Here is a 21,626-nt window from a genome sequence, read left to right on the forward strand (position 1 = left end):
AGCTTGTGAGATTAGTGTTCTGTGAACACTTTGGGAGTCCTGACTTAGTGACATTTATTAAGTTACACTGTGTGCCTGAATGTTGTTGCTCTCCTGTGTTAGGCAACACCTGTGGAGTCTTCATAGTCCATTCTTCTAGTGGCTGAGATTTGGTGGCCATTGGAAGGCTCAAGACGGAGATTGTAGTCAGAGATAGATGGGGCTGATTTGGGAAGGCTTCAGGGAAGTAGCGCCGTAAGTAAGCCAAGGCTGGAAGGAGATGGAGCAGGCAGAGGCTCGGAGGGGCTGAGTCAGTGAGTCACCCCCTGCCACACTCTCCCGCTCTCTGTGATCAGGGCTGAAGACCATCGTGGGGGCCCTGATCCAGTCGGTAAAAAAACTCTCGGACGTGATGATCCTCACTGTCTTCTGCCTGAGCGTCTTTGCCCTGGTGGGGCTGCAGCTCTTCATGGGAAACCTGCGGCAGAAGTGTGTGCGCTGGCCCCCGCCCTTCAATGACACCAACTCCACGTGGTATGGCAACGACACGTGGTATGGCAACGACACCTGGGGCGGCAATGACACCTGGGGCGGCAACGACACCTGGGGCGGCCAGGAGAGCTGGGCCGGCAACTATACCTTTGACTGGGATGCCTACATCAGTGATGAAGGTAAGAAGGGAGGGTGGGAGGCCAGTGGGGTCTTTCCTAGCCCCATTGGCAGCCCTTGTGTGAGACAAAGAACATGAGGAAGGGGCTTCCCGGGTGGTCCAGTGGCTAAGACTCCATGCTCCCAACGCAGCGGGGCCCGGATTTGATCCCTGGGTGGGGGAACTAGATCCCACGTGCCCCAACTAAGTTCTCATGCTGCAACTAAAAATCCAGCATGCTGCAATGAAGGTCCCATGTGCTAAGACCCCACGTGGCCAAATACATAAATAATTAAAAAAAAAAAAAAAAAAAAAAGATCATGGGGAAGACCTGAGTGTAAATCCATCACATAACAGCTCGGGCAACCTCTGACAAATTGCTTCATCTTCCTGACTCTCAGAATCTTTACCTATAAAATAAAGACCACAATGCTTCTCTCAAGTTTCCCTGGTGGCTCAGTGGTTAAGAATCTACCTGCTAATGCAGGAAACCTGGGTTTGATCCCTGGTTGGAAAGACCCCTGGAGAAGGAAATGACAATCTGCTCTAGTATTCTTGCCTGCGAAATCCCATGGACAGAGGAGCCCGGCGGGCTACAATCTATGGGGTTGCAAAAGAGTCGAACCCAACTTGGCAACTAAACAACAACAGCTACCCTCTCAAAGGGTTTACAGCAAACAAGGGTAACAGCAAACACCAAATTGTTTGGAAAATCCTAAAGCTTTGGCTAGGAAAAGCAACAATCCCGATGTGCGGGCTCCTTGTTCTCCTTCATCGTCCTGGCAGGGCCAGCAGCAGGCACCCACATCCCGTTCACATACCCAGACTTCACAGGCGCACACACACAAGAGAGCGTTCTCATGAAGCCACTCCTAGTCCACACGGAGCCTCCTGGCAGCTTAGAAAATGGACATGGAGTCGCCAGCTTAGAAATGCCACCTTCTTCAACTTGGCATCCTGGATTCTAGCCCCCCACTCACTCCTCCACTGGGGGTCCCGCTCAGGTATGTGGTAGCCCCAGGCACACGCATACATGTCCCCCCATCTCCCTCTGTACCCCCACTATACCCCCCACAAGGCACTGCGCTGACAGTAAAATGTATCTACCCAGAGAGCTTAGGACTTGGAGCTGCCCTTACAGGAGAAGGAAGAAAACAGATAGCTAATGAGAACATGCTGTATCACTCAGGTGAAAGTGAAAGTCGCTCAGTCGTGTCTGAGTCTTTGTGACCCCGTGGACTAAACAGTTCATGGAATTCTCCAGGCCAGAATACTGGAGTGGGTAGCCTTTCCCTTCTCCAGGGGATCTTCCCAACCCAGGGATCGAACCTAGGTCTCCCGAATTGCAGGCAGGTTTTTTACCAGCTTAGCTATCAGGGAAGCCCATATAGCACAGGGAATGCTACTTAATGCACTGTGGTGACCTGAATGGGAAAGAAGTCCAAAAGGGACTCCATGTATATATGGAGTATGTATGTGGCAATGGATATGTATGCGTGTGTGTGTGTGGCTGATTCATTTTGCTGTACAGTGGAAGCTAACACAACTAAAGCAACTATACTCCAGTAAAAATTAATTTTTTTAAAAAAAGGAGAGGGAAGGGGCGCCCCCAAGAGCATCCATGTGGCGGTGCCCGTGGTCCACACAGATGTGTCCACGGGTGTGCAGTGGGCACTCTGCCCACAGTGTCCATGCGCTCACATGCTCCCTTTGTGACCTCTGACTCCCACAGGGAACTTCTATTTCCTGGAGGGCTCCAATGACGCCCTGCTCTGTGGGAACAGCAGCGATGCTGGGTGAGTGACACCCGGGAGGGTTGAGGGGTGAATGGGAAACAGTGGCCCCAGGGTTGCCAGAAGATGGGGGATGACTGGGGATGAGAACCTGGGGTGGATGGAGGTGTAAAGACAACTCGTGAGCATGCACGCGTTTTCAGGATGCAGACAAGACTAAAGGAGGATGTTTTTTTTTTCTCGGAGTGCCCCCCACGTGGCCCCTAGTTGGAGCTCTCCTTTCCCCCTAAAACCAGTCTCCATCCTGTCCGCAGGCATTGCCCTGAAGGTTATGAGTGCATCAAGGCCGGGCGGAACCCCAACTACGGCTACACCAGCTACGACACCTTCAGCTGGGCCTTCCTGGCTCTCTTCCGCCTCATGACACAGGACTATTGGGAGAACCTCTTCCAGCTGGTACAGCAGCCCCCTGCCCTGCCCTGCCCCTCAGCCCCACAGCCCTACCTCCCTCCATCTCCACGGCCTCCTCGGGGCTTGGTAGGACCCTTACCAAAGCCATCCCTTCCATGGGACTCCCCTCAGTGGCCCTATATGTGGGTTCTTGGCACCTCTGGCATTCGGTTCCTGCCCAGATCTGAGCCCCAGCCTTTTCTTCCTTTTCCTCATTTGCTTAGGAGCTGAGATCTGAGCTGAGCACAGACTCCCAGGCCTCCTTACAGTAACCAGTAGGGCTGCTTAGACACCAGTTCTGCCCATAATTATTTACCTTCCACAGTTTGCAGGTGGGCAGGTTGAGTCTGGAGAACAATGCCTTCCAGTCCTTGGTGATGCTTCTAACATCGACAATGTTAATACTAATAGTAATAGGACTTCCCTGGTGTCCAGTGGTTAAGAATCTGCCTGCTATGTGCACCTGTGGCTGATTCATGTTGACGTATGGCAGAAATCAACATAATATTGTAAAGCAATTATCCTTCAATGAAAAATAAATAAAAATTTTAAAGTAAAAGAAAAAAGCCACAACTAAGACCTGGCACAGCGAAATAAATAAATATTCAAAAAAAGAAGAAGGTGAGTCTGCCTGCCCATGCAGGGGACATGGGTTTGATCCCTGGTCCGGGAAGATTCCACAAGCCATGGGGCAACCAAGCCCATGCACCGTGACCACTGACCCCATGCTCTAGAGCCCACACTCTGAGACAAGAGAAGCCACCACGACAAGAAGCCTGTGCCCTACAGCGAGAGTAACCCCAGCTCTTCGCAACTAGAGAAAGCCAGTGTGCAGCAACAAAGACCCAGCACCGCCAAAAATAAATAAATAACTGTAATGATAATAACAATAATCGCTTCTGTTTGCTGAGCTCTTACTAGATGCCAGGCATCATGGGGACACTAGGATTCAAGCTGATCCCAAAGCCCACATTCACCAATTTTTATCCTGGATCTCTGATCTCAAGATACCTGGCCAGGGTCCTCAGGGCTCTCTGAGTCGGGAGCCCAGGAAGGTCTGGGTCCCAAGTTCATATTTTGAAATGCCCCAGAATGTGGTTTAACCTGTCAAGGGTGGCCATAGAAGAAGATAGAAAGCTGTCTCTACTTGCAGATAACATAATTATTTATGTGCGTGCATGCTAAGTCACTTCCATCGTGTCCGACTTTTTGCCACCCCATGGGCTGTAGCCCTCCAGGATCCTCTGTCCATGGGATTCTCCAAGCAAGAATACTCGAGTGAGTTGCCATTTCCTCCTCTAGGGGATCTTCCTGACTCAGGGATCGAACCCACATCTCTTATGTCTCCTGCATTGGCAGGCAGGTTCTTTACCACTGGTGCCACCTGGGAAGCCATACATCCCTTGCCTCAAAAGCCCTCAAACTTCCAGGCTCTGTGAGGGATCCTTCCTGTCTGCCTCTCTGGGCAATGGTTGTATGGAGGGGCGCCCTGGGTGAAAGCAGGCAGGGTACCACGTGACACTTCCTCCCCCTCCCCCACTCCCAGACCCTTCGAGCAGCCGGCAAGACCTACATGATCTTTTTCGTGGTCATCATTTTCCTGGGCTCCTTCTACCTCATCAACCTGATCCTGGCTGTGGTAGCCATGGCCTACGCTGAGCAGAACGAGGCCACCCTGGCCGAGGATCAGGAGAAAGAAAAGGAGTTTCAGCAGATGCTGGAGAAATTCAAAAAACAGCAGGAGGAGGTGGAGAAGGTCTGGACTTGGGGAGGTGGGGGGAGGGGAAGATCCAGGGGTCTCCCTGTCCCTCAGCCCGGGTACCCTGGGCATGCTGAGGGGCACGGGGAGGTGCGGGATGAGGGCTGCGAGACAGGGGATGGGGAGCAGAAGGCTCAGGCTGGAGGTTTGGTGGGGTGGGAGGCTCCCAGGCAGTGGAAAGAGTATTTCGTAGCTCAGTGCCTCAGTTTCCCCATATATAACCAGGAATCTGGAGTAGTTAAACCTGAAGTAGCCTTCCAGATCAAATACCTATGATTTTATGATTTTTTATGGGCAGTGTCTGGGTCCAGGCTGAGGGAAAGGTGGGTGTTGATGAGGCCCCAGGGAGCAGCTGTGCATTCACCCATCCACCTCATGAAGTGCAGGGTCAGTTAAGGCTTCAGAGAAGGAAGGGTCTTCAGGGATGAGGGTCCTCAGTCACTTTGGTCCCTATCCTGTCATCCCCCCACCAACCACCCCTATTGCAGTAGACTGGGTGCAGGCCAAAAAGAGAGGTCCCCAGCCTGAAGGACTCAGGAGGAAGCTCTGAGAGTCCATCCCCATGGCTTGGCGATGGACTTATGTCCATTACCCTTGCTGGTCCACAGGCCAAGGCCGCCCAGGCTCTGGAAGGTGGGGAGGTGGACGGGGACCCAGCACACAGCAAAGACTGCAACGGCAGCCTGGACACATCGGCGGGGGAGAAGGGGCCTCCGAGGCCAAGCTGCGGCACAGACAGCGGTATTTCCGATGCCATGGAAGGTGAGTGCCCAGCATCCCCAGACCCATCCTGCCCACCCTGCCCATCGGGCCACTCGGGCTCCCGGGGTGGGGGCAGGGAGGGCCTGGCTGGGCCCAGCTTCAGGACAGTAACTTAATATTGGCATCGAAGAAATGGCCGTGATAAATATAGTCCTGGCTTAACCTGGCCCGATTCTGGCCACAAGGCCAGGCTGCGGCGGGAACTGGGGGCTTCCGGGCGGCCTTGTGGGCTGCCAAGGCAACGGGAAAGGACAGGATAAGAATACTAACCAGGAAGGCCCAATGTTCCGGAAACTGGAGATCCTGTTCCACAAATACCTTCTGGGTAAAAGCTAAAGGTCAAAGTCAAACTCTGCCCAGATAGAGCCACAGACCCCCCAAAAAACCCCATGCTGCCCCCCAGGCCTCAGGAGACTAGGTAACAAGGATAGGTGGGTAGACATACACATGGATGGATGGTTGGAAGGATGGACAGATAGTGAGTGGGTAGGTGGGTGGATGGATGGGTGAGCAGATGGATGAGTGAGTGGATGGATGGGTGAGTGGATGGATGGGTGAGTGGATGGATGCATGGGTGAATGGATGGACAGATGGTTTGATGGATGGGTGGGTGGGCTGAAAGATTAATGAACGGGAAGAGACACAGGTGTGTGGATGGATGAGAGGGAGGGAGGAGGAGGAGGAAATAATGCAGGAAAGAAAGATGCAGGGAAATCTGACATCAGAAGGATTGGGTCCCCTCCCCAGGTGTCTTGCCTTTTGGCAGGAAGGACTTGAAGGACTTTGCAAACCTCTATCCCAGCTGACCTTGCCTGAAGGGCATCCAGGTGTCTGTGCCCTGACAGAGAACACCCCAGGGGATGCTGGGCAGAGCCAGCCAAGGAGATCACTCAACACTGCCCTTGCTGGGACCACTGTGGGAAGTTTGGGACCTCAGACACAATTTGAGGCACCTGCGGTAACACCTGGGTTGGGAGTGCGGGTGTTACTGTCAGAACCTGCAGCCTTTGGGAGATCCGGTTTACTAATTGCTGGATGGGGGAGACACTCAGCTGTCCCCTCCCTGGAGTGTCCCATTCAGGCCTTCAAACCCACATGTCTATGGGACAGCCCCTGACTCCAGTTCCCTTTCCTCATCTATGACATGGGGGCACTAATATTATTACCTCATACTTTTTTCGTGGATTAAATGAGATCACGCCCTGGCTGAGAACTCCCATGGGCACCAGAGGCCTGGAAGACCTGGAGGAGATATAGCATATCCATGGGCCTGACAGAGCCCCAGGGGTTTAGAACTGGAGGGGCAGGAACAGGGCATGTTTCCAGGAAGCTTACCCTGGTGGGGAAGGACTGGCAGGATCCGGTCTGGAGGAGCCGGCGGCAGTGTGAGGCAGAGCCCCCAGGGAGGACTCGGTGTGCTCCTCAGAGGCTCTGGCCAGCAACAGTTGGAACTGAGACCCAGCCTTCTGCAGTGGCCTCCTGCCTCTCCCTGAGGCCCTCGGGCCCCTCCCTAGCCGGGATCGCAGCCCTGGGCCATAGGTAGTGGATGGAAGTCACCCTATGACATAGGGGGATTTTGTGCTGAAAAGGTGGAGCTGAAGTAGAGCACTGGGAGAAGTGACCTGGGGTAAGGCTTCTGAGGGCATGGCTCTTTATGGGGCTGCCCTGGTGGCTCAGACAGTAAAGAAGCTGCCTGCGATGCAGGGTTGTGATCCCTGGGTCGGGAAAATCCCCTGGAGAAGGAAATGGCAACCCACTCCAGTATTCTTGCCTGGGAAATCCCATGGACAGAGGAGCCTGGCCGGCTACAGTCCATGGACTCTCAAAGAGTCAGATACTACTGAGAAACTCCGGGAGTTGGTGATGGACAGGGAGGCCTGGCCTGCTGCAATTCATGGAGTCGCAAAGAGTCGGACACGACTGAGTGACCGAACTGAACTGAACTGAACACCTTCAGTTTCAAGGGACTGGTCACTGGGGGCGCGGAGCACTGAGGGTGGGGCCATGTGGGAGGGGTCTAGGGGTGGGTTTTGAGGGTGACCCACTGAGAGGCGGGGCTTGGGGTGGGCATCCCTGAGAGGGCGGGGCTTGAGGTGTGGCGCTCTGAGGGGCGGGGCTTGGAAGGTGGGCTCAAAGTTGGAGGTGGAGGAAGGAGCAGGTGAGGGGGCGGATCCTCATCTGCCGTCTGTTTTCAGAGCTGGAAGAGGCCCACCAGAAGTGCCCACCATGGTGGTACAAATGTTCCCATAAAGTGCTCATATGGAACTGCTGCACCCCGTGGGTGAAGTTCAAGAAGATCGTCCACCTGATCGTCATGGACCCCTTCGTGGACCTGGGCATCACCATCTGCATCGTGCTCAACACCCTCTTCATGGCCATGGAGCATTACCCAATGACAGAGCACTTTGACAGTGTGCTCAACGTGGGCAACCTGGTACGGAGCGGGCACGGGGGAGGTGGTCCTTGCTGGGCAGGACAGGGGAACGGCCAGGGGACAAGGGAGAGGTGGTCCTTGCTGGGCAGGACAGGGGAGCGGCCAGGGGAAAAGGGAGAGGTGGTCCTTGCTGGGCAGGACAGGGGAGCGGCCAGGGGACAAGGGAGAGGTGGTCCTTGCTGGGCAGGACAGGGGAGGGGCCAGGGGACAAGGGAGAGGTGGTCCTTGCTGGGCAGGACAGGGGAGGGGACAGGGGACAAGGGAGAGGTGGTCCTTGCTGGGCAGGACAGGGGAGCGGCCAGGGGACAAGGGAGAGGTGGTCCTTGCTGGGCAGGACAGGGGAGCGGCCAGGGGACAAGGGAGAGGTGGTCCTTGCTGGGCAGGACAGGGGAGGGGCCAGGGGACAAGGGAGAGGTGGTCCTTGCTGGGCAGGACAGGGGAGGGGACAGGGGACAAGGGAGAGGTGGTCCTTGCTGGGCAGGACAGGGGAGCGGCCAGGGGACAAGGGAGAGGTGGTCCTTGCTGGGCAGGACAGGGGAGCGGCCAGGGGACAAGGGAGAGGTGGTCCTTACTGGGCAGGACAGGGGAGCGGCCAGGGGACAAGGGAGAGGTGGTCCTTACTGGGCAGGACAGGGGAGCGGCCAGGGGACAAGGGAGAGGTGGTCCTTACTGGGCAGGACAGGGGAGGGGCCACAGGGCCCACGGGCTGTGTGGAAGTGAGGGGCGCGATTAAGGGCATAAAGAGACAGGCTGGGGTTATTTTCCTAGCATATGGGAATACAGGGACATGAGTTGATGTACCAGGGGAGGTACATGGGGTGATCCGTGGAATTTGGGTTTCGGGGTATTTGGGGGCAGAGAGAGTGGGGATGAAGTACTGGCTTCTTAAGATCAGGAGTTCTGGAGTCCAGGTCATGCCCTGGAGGCAGAGATGGGGGAGTGGGAGCTTGGGGGTGGGGAGTGAAGTGCTGGATGGCAAGTCTCTCCACTTTCAGAGGTTGTTGTGGGCCCCTGGAGAAGGGCACGGCAACCCACTCCAGTGTTCTTGACTGGAGAATCCCATGGACAGCGGAGCTTGGTGGGTTATGGTCCACAGGGTTGCAAAGAGTCGGCCATGACTGAAGTGACTTAGCCCAGGGGCCTAAGAGAGACCAAGGGACCCAGAAGATAGGGTGTAGAGCCATGGGCACCCAGGCCCAGGAGGCCCCAGCTCACCCTGAAGGCCCCAGGGCATCATTCCCCAGCCCTGAGGCCCCCTGCACGCTCCATTTCTCCAGCAGGACCAGGCCAGCTCCCCTCTCAGCCCTTTCTGCTCCACTATTGTTGACACACACTGATCCGCCTGCTTATCCCTGCCCATTAGGAGCATTATCACCTCGTTGCCAGCCCCGGTGGAGCCTGACAAAGGGAAAAAGCCGCTGCCTCCTCCTCCAGCCCGGCCCCACCCTTCCCGATTCCCTTCTCAATCTGTCCAGGGTGGCCAATGGGCTAGATGCTCCCCCCATCCTGAGGGTGAGGGGAGCCTAGGGAGAGTTAAGATGTGGGACCTGGAGCAAGATGAGGCTGGGGTGGGCAGCATGGGAATCAGACCCTGGACTCCCCAGCCCACGAGGCACCCACATCTACACCATGGAGATGCCCGAGGCAGCTATGGCCAGGCTGGGCTGGAGGGGCAAGGGCGGGCTTGGGACTCGCCCGTGCAGCTGCTGGGGTGTGTGTGATGGGCCCAGCCCGCTGCCTGCCCACCCCCTGCCCACACTCTGCTGCTGTCTGGGCACCTGCTATGGTTAGGGACAGCTCCTGGGCGGGGCTCAGCATGTGCCTGGGCAGGCTGTGGACCCGGGGCAGCTGGTGCCTGGCAGGAGGGCGGGGGCCATGCCCAGGGAGCTTTTAGGGGCTCTGAAGCCCTCAGACAAGTCCAGGATTGTGGGGGATCAGCTCTGGTTTTCACTGATCCTGAACTTCACCTCCTGTCTGACCCCCCATCACCCCAGATTTCCGAATCCATCAAGATTTTCTGGGTCCTGGGACCACCCCCTGCCCCACCCCCGCCAACTAGGGTAGAGAGGCTGTAGAGTGTAGAGACAGGAAACTGAACTAAGCACCCCAAGACCTGGGTTTGAGACCTGACCTCATATGGACAGCGTGATTGAGAGCTTGTTGCTGACTTCTCGGAGCCTCAATCTTCTCTGGGATGGACGTGGTGATCATCCCTCCCAGCTTCGTGGAGATCAGGATACTGATGAGGCCATAACATGAAACACAGAATGCTCTACGAGTGTCAAATATTATTATGAGTGGGTTGAGACCCCAGGAAGTCAAGTGACAGGCCCACAGTCACAAGGCCAGGAAGAGATGGGCCCCGGTCTCTGAGCAGTACCCACTCTGCCCGGTGGCATGGCTGTTCAGCTCCTCATTCATTCACACACACCTGTGGGCCATGGGTACACATGTACCATGCCCGCCCCCTTGGGGCTCTGTCACCCTCTCTTCTGGCCTCGAGGGCTCTGCCCGGAGGTTGAAGAGTGGGGTGGGAGACTCTGGAGGCCCTGTGCCCCTGAGGCTTTGCACACCCCACCCCCCGCAGGTCTTCACAGGCATCTTCACAGCTGAGATGGTGCTGAAGCTCATTGCCATGGACCCCTACGAGTACTTCCAGCAGGGCTGGAACATCTTCGACAGTATCATCGTCACCCTCAGCCTGGTGGAGCTGGGCCTGGCCAATGTGCAGGGGCTGTCGGTGCTCCGCTCCTTCCGTCTGGTACATGAGGCCCCGGGACCCGGGCTGAGGGAGGGTGGGGTGTGGATGCTTGGAGGACACAAGCAGAAACCCCCAAGAAGTCAGAGGACTGGAAAGGAGGCCCCTCTGCCCTCATGTGCACCCCTCTGCCTCTCAGAAGCTTTCTCACTGGCAAAAGGGAGAAAGATGCCCTCCTCCTTATCACACAGGGCTGCTGGTAGACCAGAATGACAGCCCAGGAGCTGCCATTTGGACTTGACTGCTAGGTGAATTTGGGGGGACAGTGGGGTGGGGACTTCAGCCCATATTGCAGGCCTGAAAACTGAGGCTCAGGAAGTTCATCAGTAGTGGGATTAGGACTCTGAATTAGCATCCTTTTCACCACCTCGTAGGGACCTTTCATGCACCCACAAAAATGTAGAGAAAGTAAGATATGCCTCTGTGTACCTTTCACCTGGCTCCAACGGCCATCAACATCCTGTAGTTATTGTTTTATCTGTCCCCCCACTTTTTGTGGGGGAGTATCTTAAAGCAAATCCTGAGATTTTATTTCGCTTGTAAATGTTTTAGCTTTTATATGTAAGAGATGAGGACTCTTTCTTTTGATCATGTGAAGAGGATGAGGTGGTAGGATGCGAGCATTCCCGTTTAACAGAGAGGTAAACTGAGGCCCCATATCCCTCAGAGGGTAGGAGCTGGAGCCATTCAAAAGAGTTCTTTCTGGGAAACCCCTGGTGGTCCAGTGGGTAGGACTCTGCACTCTCAGTGCTGAGGGTCTGGGTTCAATCCCTGGGGTCCCTGGGTCTCACCAACCCCTGCATTCCCCCTGCCCGGCAGCTGAGGGTCTTCAAGCTGGCCAAGTCATGGCCGACGCTGAACATGCTTATCAAGATCATCGGCAACTCGGTGGGGGCACTGGGCAACCTGACGCTGGTGCTGGCCATCATTGTGTTCATCTTCGCCGTGGTGGGCATGCAGCTGTTTGGCAAGAGCTACAAGGAGTGCGTGTGCAAGATCGCCGCGGACTGCAACCTGCCCCGCTGGCACATGCATGACTTCTTCCACTCCTTTCTCATCGTCTTCCGCATCCTGTGCGGGGAGTGGATCGAGACCATGTGGGACTGCATGGAGGTGGCCGGCCAGGCCATGTGCCTCACTGTCTTCCTCATGGTCATGGTCATCGGCAACCTGGTGGTGAGTGCGTCTGACTGGGTGGCTCCCGTACCCTTGCCCAGAAAATCCAAGTGTCCCAGGCATGTCCGTGCCTTTGTTGTTTACTTGCTAAATTGTGTCTGACGCTTTTGTGACCCTATGGACTGTAGCCCACCAGGTTCCTCTGTTTGTGGGATTTCCCAGACAAGAATACTGAAGTGGGTTGCTATTTCCTTGTCTAGGGGATCTTCCTGACGCAGGGATCAAAACCTGCCTTGGTAGGTGGGTTTTTTACCACTGAGCCACCAGGGAAGCCCATCCATGCCTTTATTTCCCTTAAATCGGACTGTTGAAGGGTTCTTTTCCTATGAAACTGTGTTATGTAAAATCGCTGACACGTGATTGTTTTATTCCTCCCCTGACCCTAGATGGCAGTTTTGTATGGTTTAACCCAGTGGCTCTCAAATTTTAACCTGCTTCAAAACTCTTGTGAGTTTCTCAAAACCTAGATTCCCAGTCCCAGCCCCCCAGAGTCAGGCGAGGCAGCTCTGAGCCAGGCCCCCGAAACCTGCATTTCTAATGAGCTCTGGGTGATGTCCTGTGCAAGTAGTTGAGACCTAGTGTTTTGGGGAAAGTAACATGATAACCGGAGTCAGACTGGCCTGTGCTCCAGTCCCAGCTCCTTCGCCATCTGTGTGACCTTGAGCGAATCACTGCTCTCTGGTCAGCTGGGTTCTCTAACTCCACATGGGAGAAACATGGTAGACTCCTCAGGGCAGCAGTGCCTAACCTTTTTGGCACCAGGGACCGGTTTCATGGAAGACAATTCTTCCACGGACTGGCGTGGGGTGGGGGATGGTTTGGGGGTGATTTAAGCACACTGCCGTTATTGTGCATTGTATTTCTGGTGGTTCAGTTGGTAACAAATCCACCTTCAGTGCAGGAGACACAGGTTCGATCCCTGGGTCAGGAAGATGCCCTGGAGAAGGGAATGGCTACCCACTCCAGTATCCTTGCCTGGAGAATTCCATGGACAGAGGAGCCTGGCGGGCTACAGTCTATGGGGTCACAAAAGAGTCGGACACGACTGAGTCACTAACACTTAACACTGTATTTCTATTATTATTATTACATCAGCTCCACCTCAGGTCATCAGGCATTATATGCCAGAGCTTGGGGGCCCCTGCCTCAGCCGGTGGCCGGGGGGAGTGACCGTGATGGAAGAAGGCACAGTGTGGGTGGGTACCAGGAACTCCTGGCCCTTTTGTTCTCCTCCCCTCTCACCCTCTGCTCCTGGGAATCAGGCCCCGGGCGTTGGGAGGATGTGGAGATGGCCTGAACTGCATCTGTCCTGCCACTTTCTGGGTGGGGCGCTGGAGGAGGCAAGGGGGGTGCAGGGGCCCAGGAGAAATGGGATGTGAGGTCGTGGTCCAGCTGACCAGAGTTTCAGCAGCCGGGCGGAGGGAGGCGTCTCTCCTCACCCCGTCGACCCTGCTCCTCGGGGCGGGGTCACCCCTGCCAGGAGAGCTGTGCCCGGCTGCCCCGAGCGGGGGCGATGCTACCCCGGGCAACAGCGGGTGGGAAGACGCACGTCCCCACGTTCCGCAAAGGCCGGTGGAATCCTTGAGCTGCTCCGTCAGCGCTTCTCAGATAACGCTGAGCTCCGCTGCGGGCAGAGGCGGACCGGCGGCCGGGGGCGTCACCGCAACTGAGGAGGGGACGGTGGGATGGGGTCCCGACAGCCAGACAGCAGAACCCAGGCTGACTGCTCCAAGGAGGGGGTCTTAGGGAGCGGGGAGAGTAAAGGGAACGCCTCAGCAGGACTTTGGGGCAGGGTTCGTGATGGCGGGGTTGCAGGCTCTGAATAGATGTTTGTGAGGGCAAGTTTAAGCGGCCTGGGAGTGACTGTAAGGGTCGCAGTGGTTTCTGTGTACATGTGAACTCAAAACCATTTTAGGCCCCTACTTGCCGCTTTCTGACTGGGAAACTTTGAGCAAGTTATTTACACTCTCTCTGGCCTCAGTTTTTCTCATCTGGAAAATGGGGATGAGGCGGGTAGTGACTACTCTGCTGGTGGTCGGAAGGATTAAACCGACCTAAGTGCTCAGCAAAGCGCTTGGCCCACGAGGCCAGGGGAGCTCAAAGGTTACAGGCATTCAGGGAGCAGTGGCAGATTCCACACCTGCCGTCAACCGGCGCCACATGCCAGGCGCTGGGCTCCTGCCACGTGCCGGTTCCTGCGCCAGGGCTTTACGTGTATTATCCCTACTGCTCCTGACAACCCCATGAGGCAGGTAATGTTGGCTCTGTGCTCCCAGGAGGCACAGCCCAGAACCACGCGAGTGTGAAACTGAGCCTGGACTAGAAACTGAGTCTGCGTACTTTCAACAGCAAGAGCATCAATATCATCATTAGTGATACTAACGATGAGTTAGCATCAGGGTACCAGTGGTGACAGCCGACCTCTGTTCATGCTCATACAGCATTCGGAGCATTTCCGGATATTATTCTCTCTCTTTTTAAAAATTGTATTTATTTATTTATTTTTGGCTTTGCTGGCTCTTCATCACTCTGAGGGCTTTTCTCTAGTTACGGCGAGCAGGGGCTACTCTTCGTCGCAGCGTGTGAGCTTCTCATTGCAGAGGCTTCTCTTGTTGCAGAGCTCAGGCTGTAGGACACTCAGGCTTCGATAGCTGTGGCACATAGGCTCAGGAGTTGCAGCTCCCGGGCTTTAGAGCCTGGGCTCAATAGTTGTGGTGCATGGGCTTAGTCCCTCTGAGGCATATGGGATCTTCCCGGATCAGGGATTGAACCCATGTCTCCTGCACTGAGAGGTGGATTCTTTTCCACTGAGCCACCAGGGTGGTCCCCGGGTATTGATCTCTTAATGCTCACCAGCCTCCATGTGGTGTGTGCTGGATTCTGTTTTTTTTTAATATTAAAATATTTAATAATATTTAACTTTAATTGTCTGTGTCGGGCCCCAGTTGCGGCACACAGGATCTTTCATCTTCCTTGAGGCATGCGTGATCTGTGGCATGGGAACTCTTAGTTGCATCATGATCATGTGGGACCTAGTTCCCTGACCAAGGATCGAACCCAGACCCCTTGAATTGGGAGCTCGGAGTCTTAACCGTTAGACCACCAGGGAGGCCCCAGGGATGTGCTGTCTTATCTCTATTTTATAGACAAGAAAGCAGAGGCTCAGGGGGGTTCCTTAGTAACCTGTGCAGGATTTGAACCCAAGGAGTCAGGTCTCAGAATCCAGAACCACTGCACGGCACTGCCTCTGTATGTGCCCCCACGCCTCCCATCACACACACACACACACACACACACACCCTGACACCCTTCTCAGGCCCAGCTCTGCAGCTCTCCCACTTTGCTCAAAGGGAGCAGAGTGGCCTGGGGAGGCGCGCTGCCAGCTCCTTGGGCACTAGCCCCGCCTACCACCCTCCCAGGCCTCATGGAAGCAAGTGTCTGCCAGAGGGCATGGGGCACCCTGCCAGGGAGGGTGGGGACCCAGGCCCCCAGCGTCCATGGCACTCAGGTACTTCCTTGGGGGTGAAGAAGAGGAAATGACCAGGTCATAGGGAACCCTCCCGTCAGAGCCCACTCCTGGGGAACCTAATGTCCATCCCCCTTCCCTAATTTAACCCACCCCCCCATGCCTTGCCTGGGGCAGCTATTTCTGTCCCAGGCAGGAGCCGTGTGCAAACCCTGGTGACCCAGAGAGCAGCTAATTCCCATCTCAGATGTGTTTCTGGCAACTGGACACCTCCCCCCAGAGAGGGAAAGACAGACCAGTACATTGTGGTGGGGGGGCAAAGGCAGGACAGTAGCCAAAAGGCATGGTGATGGGCGAATCCCCCAGCACATTGCCCCAGAGAGAGAAGATGAACAATACATAATAGATACATATATATTTTTTAATTTTTCTGCTCCAGTTCATATTTATTTATTTTTAATTGGAGGATAATTGCTCCTCCAATATTGCATTGGTTTCTTCCATATGACAATGTGAATCAGCTTTAAGTATATCTATATCCCCTCCCTCTCGAACCTCCCTGCTTATAATTATTTTAAAGATATGTCAACATGATAGTTAAGACAATGACAAAAAGACCTTAGAGGACACTGGTGAAAGCCAGACAGATTCACATGTACGGTCCTCCCCTGGTCACTCAGGGAATTGGTTCCAAAACCCCCTGTGTGTTAGTTGCTCAGTCGTGTTGACCCCCTGGACTGTAGCCCACCAGGCTCCTCTGTCCATGGAATTCTCCAGGCAAGAATACTGGGGTGGGTAGCCATTCCCTTCTGCAGGAGATCTTCCCAACTCAGGGATCAAACCTGGCTCTCCTGCATTGCAGGCAGATTCTTTTTCGTCTTGGGGGCTTCTCTAAGCCCTCAAGACCCCTTGCAGATACCCAAATCTGGGGATACTCAAATCCGATAGAAAACGGCATAGTGCAGTTGACCCTACTTCTTTCGTGTCCAGTCGCACACTCAGCCCCACCCTGAGGCCCCCAGAGTAAGACCTGCCTCTGGTTGACAGGAGCCGGGACCTCCCCCTCCTCAGGCTGCACCGTCCTCCTCTGTCCTGGGAGGTGGGTTGATGGAAGACGGGGCCACTGCACTGCACAGCTTCTGGGGTGGCCATTCACACTGTAGTCTAAATAAATGATATCCTCCAAAGTTGTGCAGGGCTTTCCAGGTAGCATCAGTGGTAAAGAATCCACCTGCCAATGCAGGAGATGCAAGAGACTTGGGTTTGATCTCTAGGTCAGGAATATCCCCTGGAGTAGGAAATGGCAGCCCACTCCAGTATTTTTGCATGGGCAATCCCATGGATAAAGGAGCCTGGCGGGCTACAGTCCATGGGGTTGCAAAGAGTTGGATATGACTGAGCGCACACACACACAAAGTTGTGCAATGACAGGAAACCTGGATTCTGGTTCTGGATGTGCTGTGTGTCTTTAGGCAAGTCACTCCACCTCTCTGGGAGAACTCAGGCTCCTCATTCATGAAATGCAGAGCTGGCCTCAGAGTTCATCGCACTCCTCCCACTACCGTGTAAAACCTTCTATTACTGCACACATAACAGCCCACACGTTTTGAGTGCCTACTGTGCACTCTAGTTGTATCAACCTTTCAATCCTCACAACAACAACGTGAGGAGGTAGGTACTGGAATCATCGCCATTGTACAAATAAGGAAACCGAGGCACGGGGCAGCGATAGGACTTGCCTCTGGACACACAGCTAATCACTTGGGGTTCAAGGCCAAGCGGCATGGTTTCAAAGCCTGTGAACCCCAGTCTCTACTTTGTGCAAACCCACCGCGTTGTAATTGTCTGATCAAATGTCTGTCTCTAGGCTGGGAGCAAACTGAGGCCAGTCATTCCTGCACACAGTGGGAGAGGCTCAGTAAATATCCGCCAAAAAATAAAGCTGAGGGAGGTAGACCAGTAGCCTCTTACGTCCCTTTCAGTGGGGATAAGAAATGAGTGTCAGTAGAGCAGGGAACCCCGGGAGAAGGAAAGGGAGTGAGCCGAGGTAGATCAGACGTCCTTCCACAGCAACCGGGGATGTACGTCTGAGTCCTGGGAACTCCAGGTGGCACTAGTGGTAAAGAATCCACATGCCAATGTAGGAGACGCAGGAGACATAGGTTCAATCCCTGGGTCAGGAAGATCTCCTGGAGGAGGAAATGGCAACCCAGTCCAGTCCAGCATTCTTGCCTGGAGAATCCCACGGCCAGAAGAATCGGGCTGGCTACAGTCCATGGGGTTGAAAAGAGTCAGACACAACTGAGGACACAGGAGCACGTACCAGGAGCCCGTGGACTATTAGAAGTCCCACTTACAAGACAAGAGAAGGCTCAAAATAGGCTCCCAATGAGTCCCCGAAGCTTGGAGACGGGAGCCCTAGTTTTTGATCTGCATCCTCTAGCAGTGGAAGTGGAGGACAGAGTCGTGGAAGAGTCCCTGTCCCCCGGTGGGCCTCCTCAAACCCTGCCTCCGCCTTGGTCAGCAGAGTCCTCTCCTGCCCAAGCCTCAGTCTCCTTATCTGTAAAGTGGGCACGACTGTGGCACTTCTCAGCTCCAAGAGCAGTTTTGAGGGTTCTGTTAGGTGCTGCTGCTGCTGTTTAGTCACTCAGTCGTGTCCAACCATTTGCAACCCCAAGGACTGAAGCCCCCTGCTCCTCTGTCCGTGGAATTCTCCAGACAAGAATACTGGAGTGGGTAGCCATTCCCTTCTCCAGGGGATCTTCCCAACCCAGGGATCAAACCCAGGTCTACTGCATTGCAGGCAGATTCTTTACCATCTGAGCTACCAGGGAAGCCCTCTCTTAGATGATGCTCCTCTTTAATGCCCACCAAGAGGTAGGTCTGACTTGGAGGCCCGAGGACCCTCATGTGGACTGAAGGGGGCACCCTCGGGGCCCCGCAGCTAAGCTCAGGCTCCCCCTCACCTCCTGCTCTCCAGGTCTTGAACCTGTTCTTGGCCCTGCTGCTCAGCTCCTTCAGTGCCGACAGCCTGGCGGCCTCGGACGAGGATGGCGAGATGAACAACCTGCAGATTGCCATCGCTCGCATCACGTGGGGCATCGGCTTCGCCAAAGCCTTCCTCGTGGGGCTGCTGCATGGCAAGGTACTGAGCCCCAAGGTTATCATGCTCAGCCTTGGAAGCATCGGCGAGGATGGGGAGGCCGGAGAGGCTCCAGAAAGTGCCCCCGAGGATGAGAAGAAGGAGCCTCCGCCCGAGGAGGATGGCAAGGACCTCAAGAAGGACAACCACATCCTGAACCACGTGGGCCTGGCTGACGGCCCTCCCCCCAGCATCGAGTTGGATCACCTCAACTTCATCAACAACCCCTACCTGACCATCCACGTGCCCATCGCCTCCGAGGAGTCTGACCTGGAGATGCCCACAGAGGAGGAAACTGACACCTTCTCTGAGCCTGAGGATGTCAAGGTAAGCCCATAGCAAGGTCCAGATTCAGGGCTCGGGAGTCAGACAGAGACGACTCTACATTTGTGTATGACCTTGAACATGGCACAAAGCCTCTCCAAGCCTCAGTTTCTCCATCTGTAAGGTGGGGTAATGGTACCTACCTTGTGGTGTTACTGTGAGCATTAGATGAGATGCTGTGTGCAGAGCAACTCTGTGAATGGTGACATATAAATACCATTATTATGACCCGCTCCACTTGTCTGAACACCCCAGGCCTTTCCCTGCACTCCTGCCCTGCAGCTCCTCCTGGGTCCCCTCTCACCAGCAGGTGGCGCTGTGAGATAGCATATTCTCACCTGAGAAGCCTGAATCCAGGGCTGGAACCCAAGGGGCCTCTCTTAACCCTGCCCTGGGGTTAAGAAGCCGCTACCAAGTTCTTGCTATTATCGTCTGTTTCTGTGTAGACGCCCCCTGGTGGTGGTGGGGACCCGGTCCCAACTTCCCAGCGTGGGTCAGAGTGCCAGGTCTGGGCTGGAGACACTGAGGAGAGGGGGTCAGGGATCCAGTGGGGTGGAGCCGAAGAAATGGAAAGCTGGGCCCCAGCCTCAGCTGGAGCCCTGATGCCCACCGCCTCCCCCTGCCTCTCCCCTGTAAGGGTTGGGGAGGCCCTGGCGGTTGCCCCCAGAAGCTCAGGTTGAGCCCCTCACCCACCCTCCAGCTCCATCAGGGGAAGGATCAGCACATAAGCTAGGGCAGGGCCCCCTGACCACCCCCACCCTGGCAGCGTGGGCCCAGCAGGCACCAGAGCCTGAATAAACTTTGCCCTGAAAGCTCTTGACTCCTTATTCCCCCCAAATACGTGGCATACTAAGTTACCAGGGAGCCGAGCGCCTGCCAAGCTATAAATACCCCTGGAAACGTGGCACCAACCTCGGTATGAGGAGTGGGGGTGGAGAAGGGCCGGATAGCAGCCGGGCCAAGGTGCTGGGGACTCTGGAGGGGGCGGGCACAGCTCCCGAGGGGCGGTGAGAAGTGGGGGGCATAGGCAGGGCCAGTGGCTCAGCGGGCATCCTGCCCGACCTAATGCCCCGTGCCTCAGTTTCCCTTTCTGTCAACTGGGCACCAGGCCCTCCCTTTCTGGCCACCATTCTGACAGCTGCCCCCGCCACCATCCCATGACCCTCTCCATTTTCCTTTTCAGGGGCCTCACCCCAGCCATAAAGGGGGCCCCTTGAGGAGTGGAGGCTGGGCCAGGAGGAGGTGAGGGAGGTCTGGCCAGGCTGGAGTACCAGCCCCCTACCCCCACTCTTTCTGAATTCCCCCATCCTTCCTGGATTCCTCAGCTGAACAGAGCGTAAGAGGGCTCGGACCTTGCTCCATCCTGACCCCTTCCCTTCTAGCCAGCATCTCTGAGCCTCTTCAAATCCAAGTGCCCTGAGGATAGGGCCAAGGCCTGGGTCCTTCTGCACAGACCCCAGTGCTGGCTCCACAATCCAGGGCTGAATGAATGAATGAGTCTGTGAATGAATGAGTCTGCTCCACCCCCCACCCCCGCTTCCCCTTCTCCCTTCTGGGCCCTCCCCTCGGGGCTCCCATCTGGACCCCCTCTGCCCCACGTGACCCTGTGGCCTCCGCAGAAGCCGCTGCAGCCCCTGGATGGGAACTCCTCCGTCTGCAGCACTGCTGACTACAAGCCCCCCGAGGACGACCCCGAGGAACAGGCCGAGGAGAACCCTGATGGGGAGCAGCCTGAGGAGTGCTTCACCGAGGGTGAGGGCCAGCCCGCCGGGGTGCCTCCCCCAGCCCGGCAGACCCCGGAAGCGGCAGGCCAGGCTAGGGCCCGAGGAGAGCCTCAGCCTCAGCTCACCGTCTCCTTGGGGACGGCCTGGGGACAGGCGAGTCACCAAAAGCAGCAGGGCCTTCTTCCTCCATGGTGCCCTGCCCTTCCGCACCTGGGAGAATGCGACCCCAGGAAGGGGTGTCAGAGCAGATGCTTCTGAGCCCCTGCCCCCTCTGCCCCCTGCCGTGTGTGCCGTGGGTGACAGTCCCAGCAGCCCACAGGCTGCTGCACAGAATCCCCATAGAGCCCTGAGTATGGCCGGCACGAAGCAGGCGCTCAGCACTGGCTTCTCTAAGGCTGTCCTTCTCAGCTTTGTCTTCCAGAAAGAGGCCTGCCTGGCCCTTCTGGAACATTCTTTGCCCAGAGAGTTTGGGTTGTGCAGAGTGGAGGCTGCCTGGGGGACGTGGGGGAGGATGGGGACAGCTGAAAGCCGTGGAACCTGCGTGGGTGGCCCGCACCCCTGTTCTCTGGCGTGTCTCTGCATGCAGTCAGGGTGGGGAGGGGGCATATCCTGGAAAGGGGAGGGGGGGAAACGGGCTGACCGTGACGGGTGCCCCTGCCGCCCTCCCTCCCTAGCCTGCGTGCAGCGCTTTCCCTTCCTCTACGTGGACATCTCCCAGGGTCGAGGGAAGAAGTGGTGGACCCTCCGCAGGGCCTGCTTCAAGATCGTCGAGCACAACTGGTTTGAGACCTTCATTGTCTTCATGATCCTGCTCAGCAGTGGGGCCTTGGTAGGCGCCGCCCTGAGGGCCGGGCATGGGCAGGGGCAGGGGCCAGGCTGGAAGCAGGCTGTCCCAGGGCTCCCTCCTTTCCGCACCATGGGAGGGACACTTGCTGGACAGGCCCGAACCCAGAGAGAGAGCCCTGAAGAACTCACCAGTGCTTCCAGGGTGTGTGGCAGACTGTGCTCATTTTCACAAAGAGGCAGATGGGCTCTGACCCTGTGTGCCTCCCTGGCTGACAGGTCCCGACCAGGGAGCAGGTGGGAAGGGAATATGGGGTGGGGGGGCCAGCCTGTGTCACAGCAAACCCCCTGCAGGTTAGTGAACATTCCTATCATTAGGTCTGGGGAAGGGGAGCTGAGGGGCTTCCCCCCTCCAGGAACTCCCCCGCTCACCCCCACGATGGGTGCGGGGAGTCTGCCCCCGCATCTAACCCCAGTGCCAGACCCC

The 21,626-nt window shown here is 56.0% G+C and overlaps 1 protein-coding gene across 2 annotated transcripts in view; it reads left to right on the forward strand.

The window, feature by feature from the left end:
• The window catches only part of SCN4A (sodium voltage-gated channel alpha subunit 4), a 53,604-nt gene that overhangs the window by 23,323 nt on the left and 8,655 nt on the right, over positions 1-21,626 (forward strand). Inside the window, exons 7-17 of one of the 2 annotated variants that reach the window (XM_086356965.1) lie at positions 336-650; positions 2,361-2,424; positions 2,676-2,817; positions 4,358-4,567; positions 5,179-5,332; positions 7,528-7,766; positions 10,354-10,527; positions 11,344-11,700; positions 18,147-18,635; positions 20,252-20,384; positions 21,031-21,185. In XM_086356965.1, the coding sequence (XP_086213091.1) occupies positions 336-650; positions 2,361-2,424; positions 2,676-2,817; positions 4,358-4,567; positions 5,179-5,332; positions 7,528-7,766; positions 10,354-10,527; positions 11,344-11,700; positions 18,147-18,635; positions 20,252-20,384; positions 21,031-21,185 (2,432 nt within the window). The remainder of the gene's footprint in view (positions 1-335; positions 651-2,360; positions 2,425-2,675; positions 2,818-4,357; positions 4,568-5,178; positions 5,333-7,527; positions 7,767-10,353; positions 10,528-11,343; positions 11,701-18,146; positions 18,636-20,251; positions 20,385-21,030; positions 21,186-21,626) is intronic. The other variant, XM_086356966.1, reaches the window with a different exon arrangement.

Source organism: Bos grunniens, chromosome 19 (assembly GCF_055505025.1).
Source record: "Bos grunniens cultivar Pamir isolate PY7600 chromosome 19, Bosgru_T2T1.0, whole genome shotgun sequence".
NCBI lineage: Eukaryota > Metazoa > Chordata > Mammalia > Artiodactyla > Bovidae > Bos > Bos grunniens.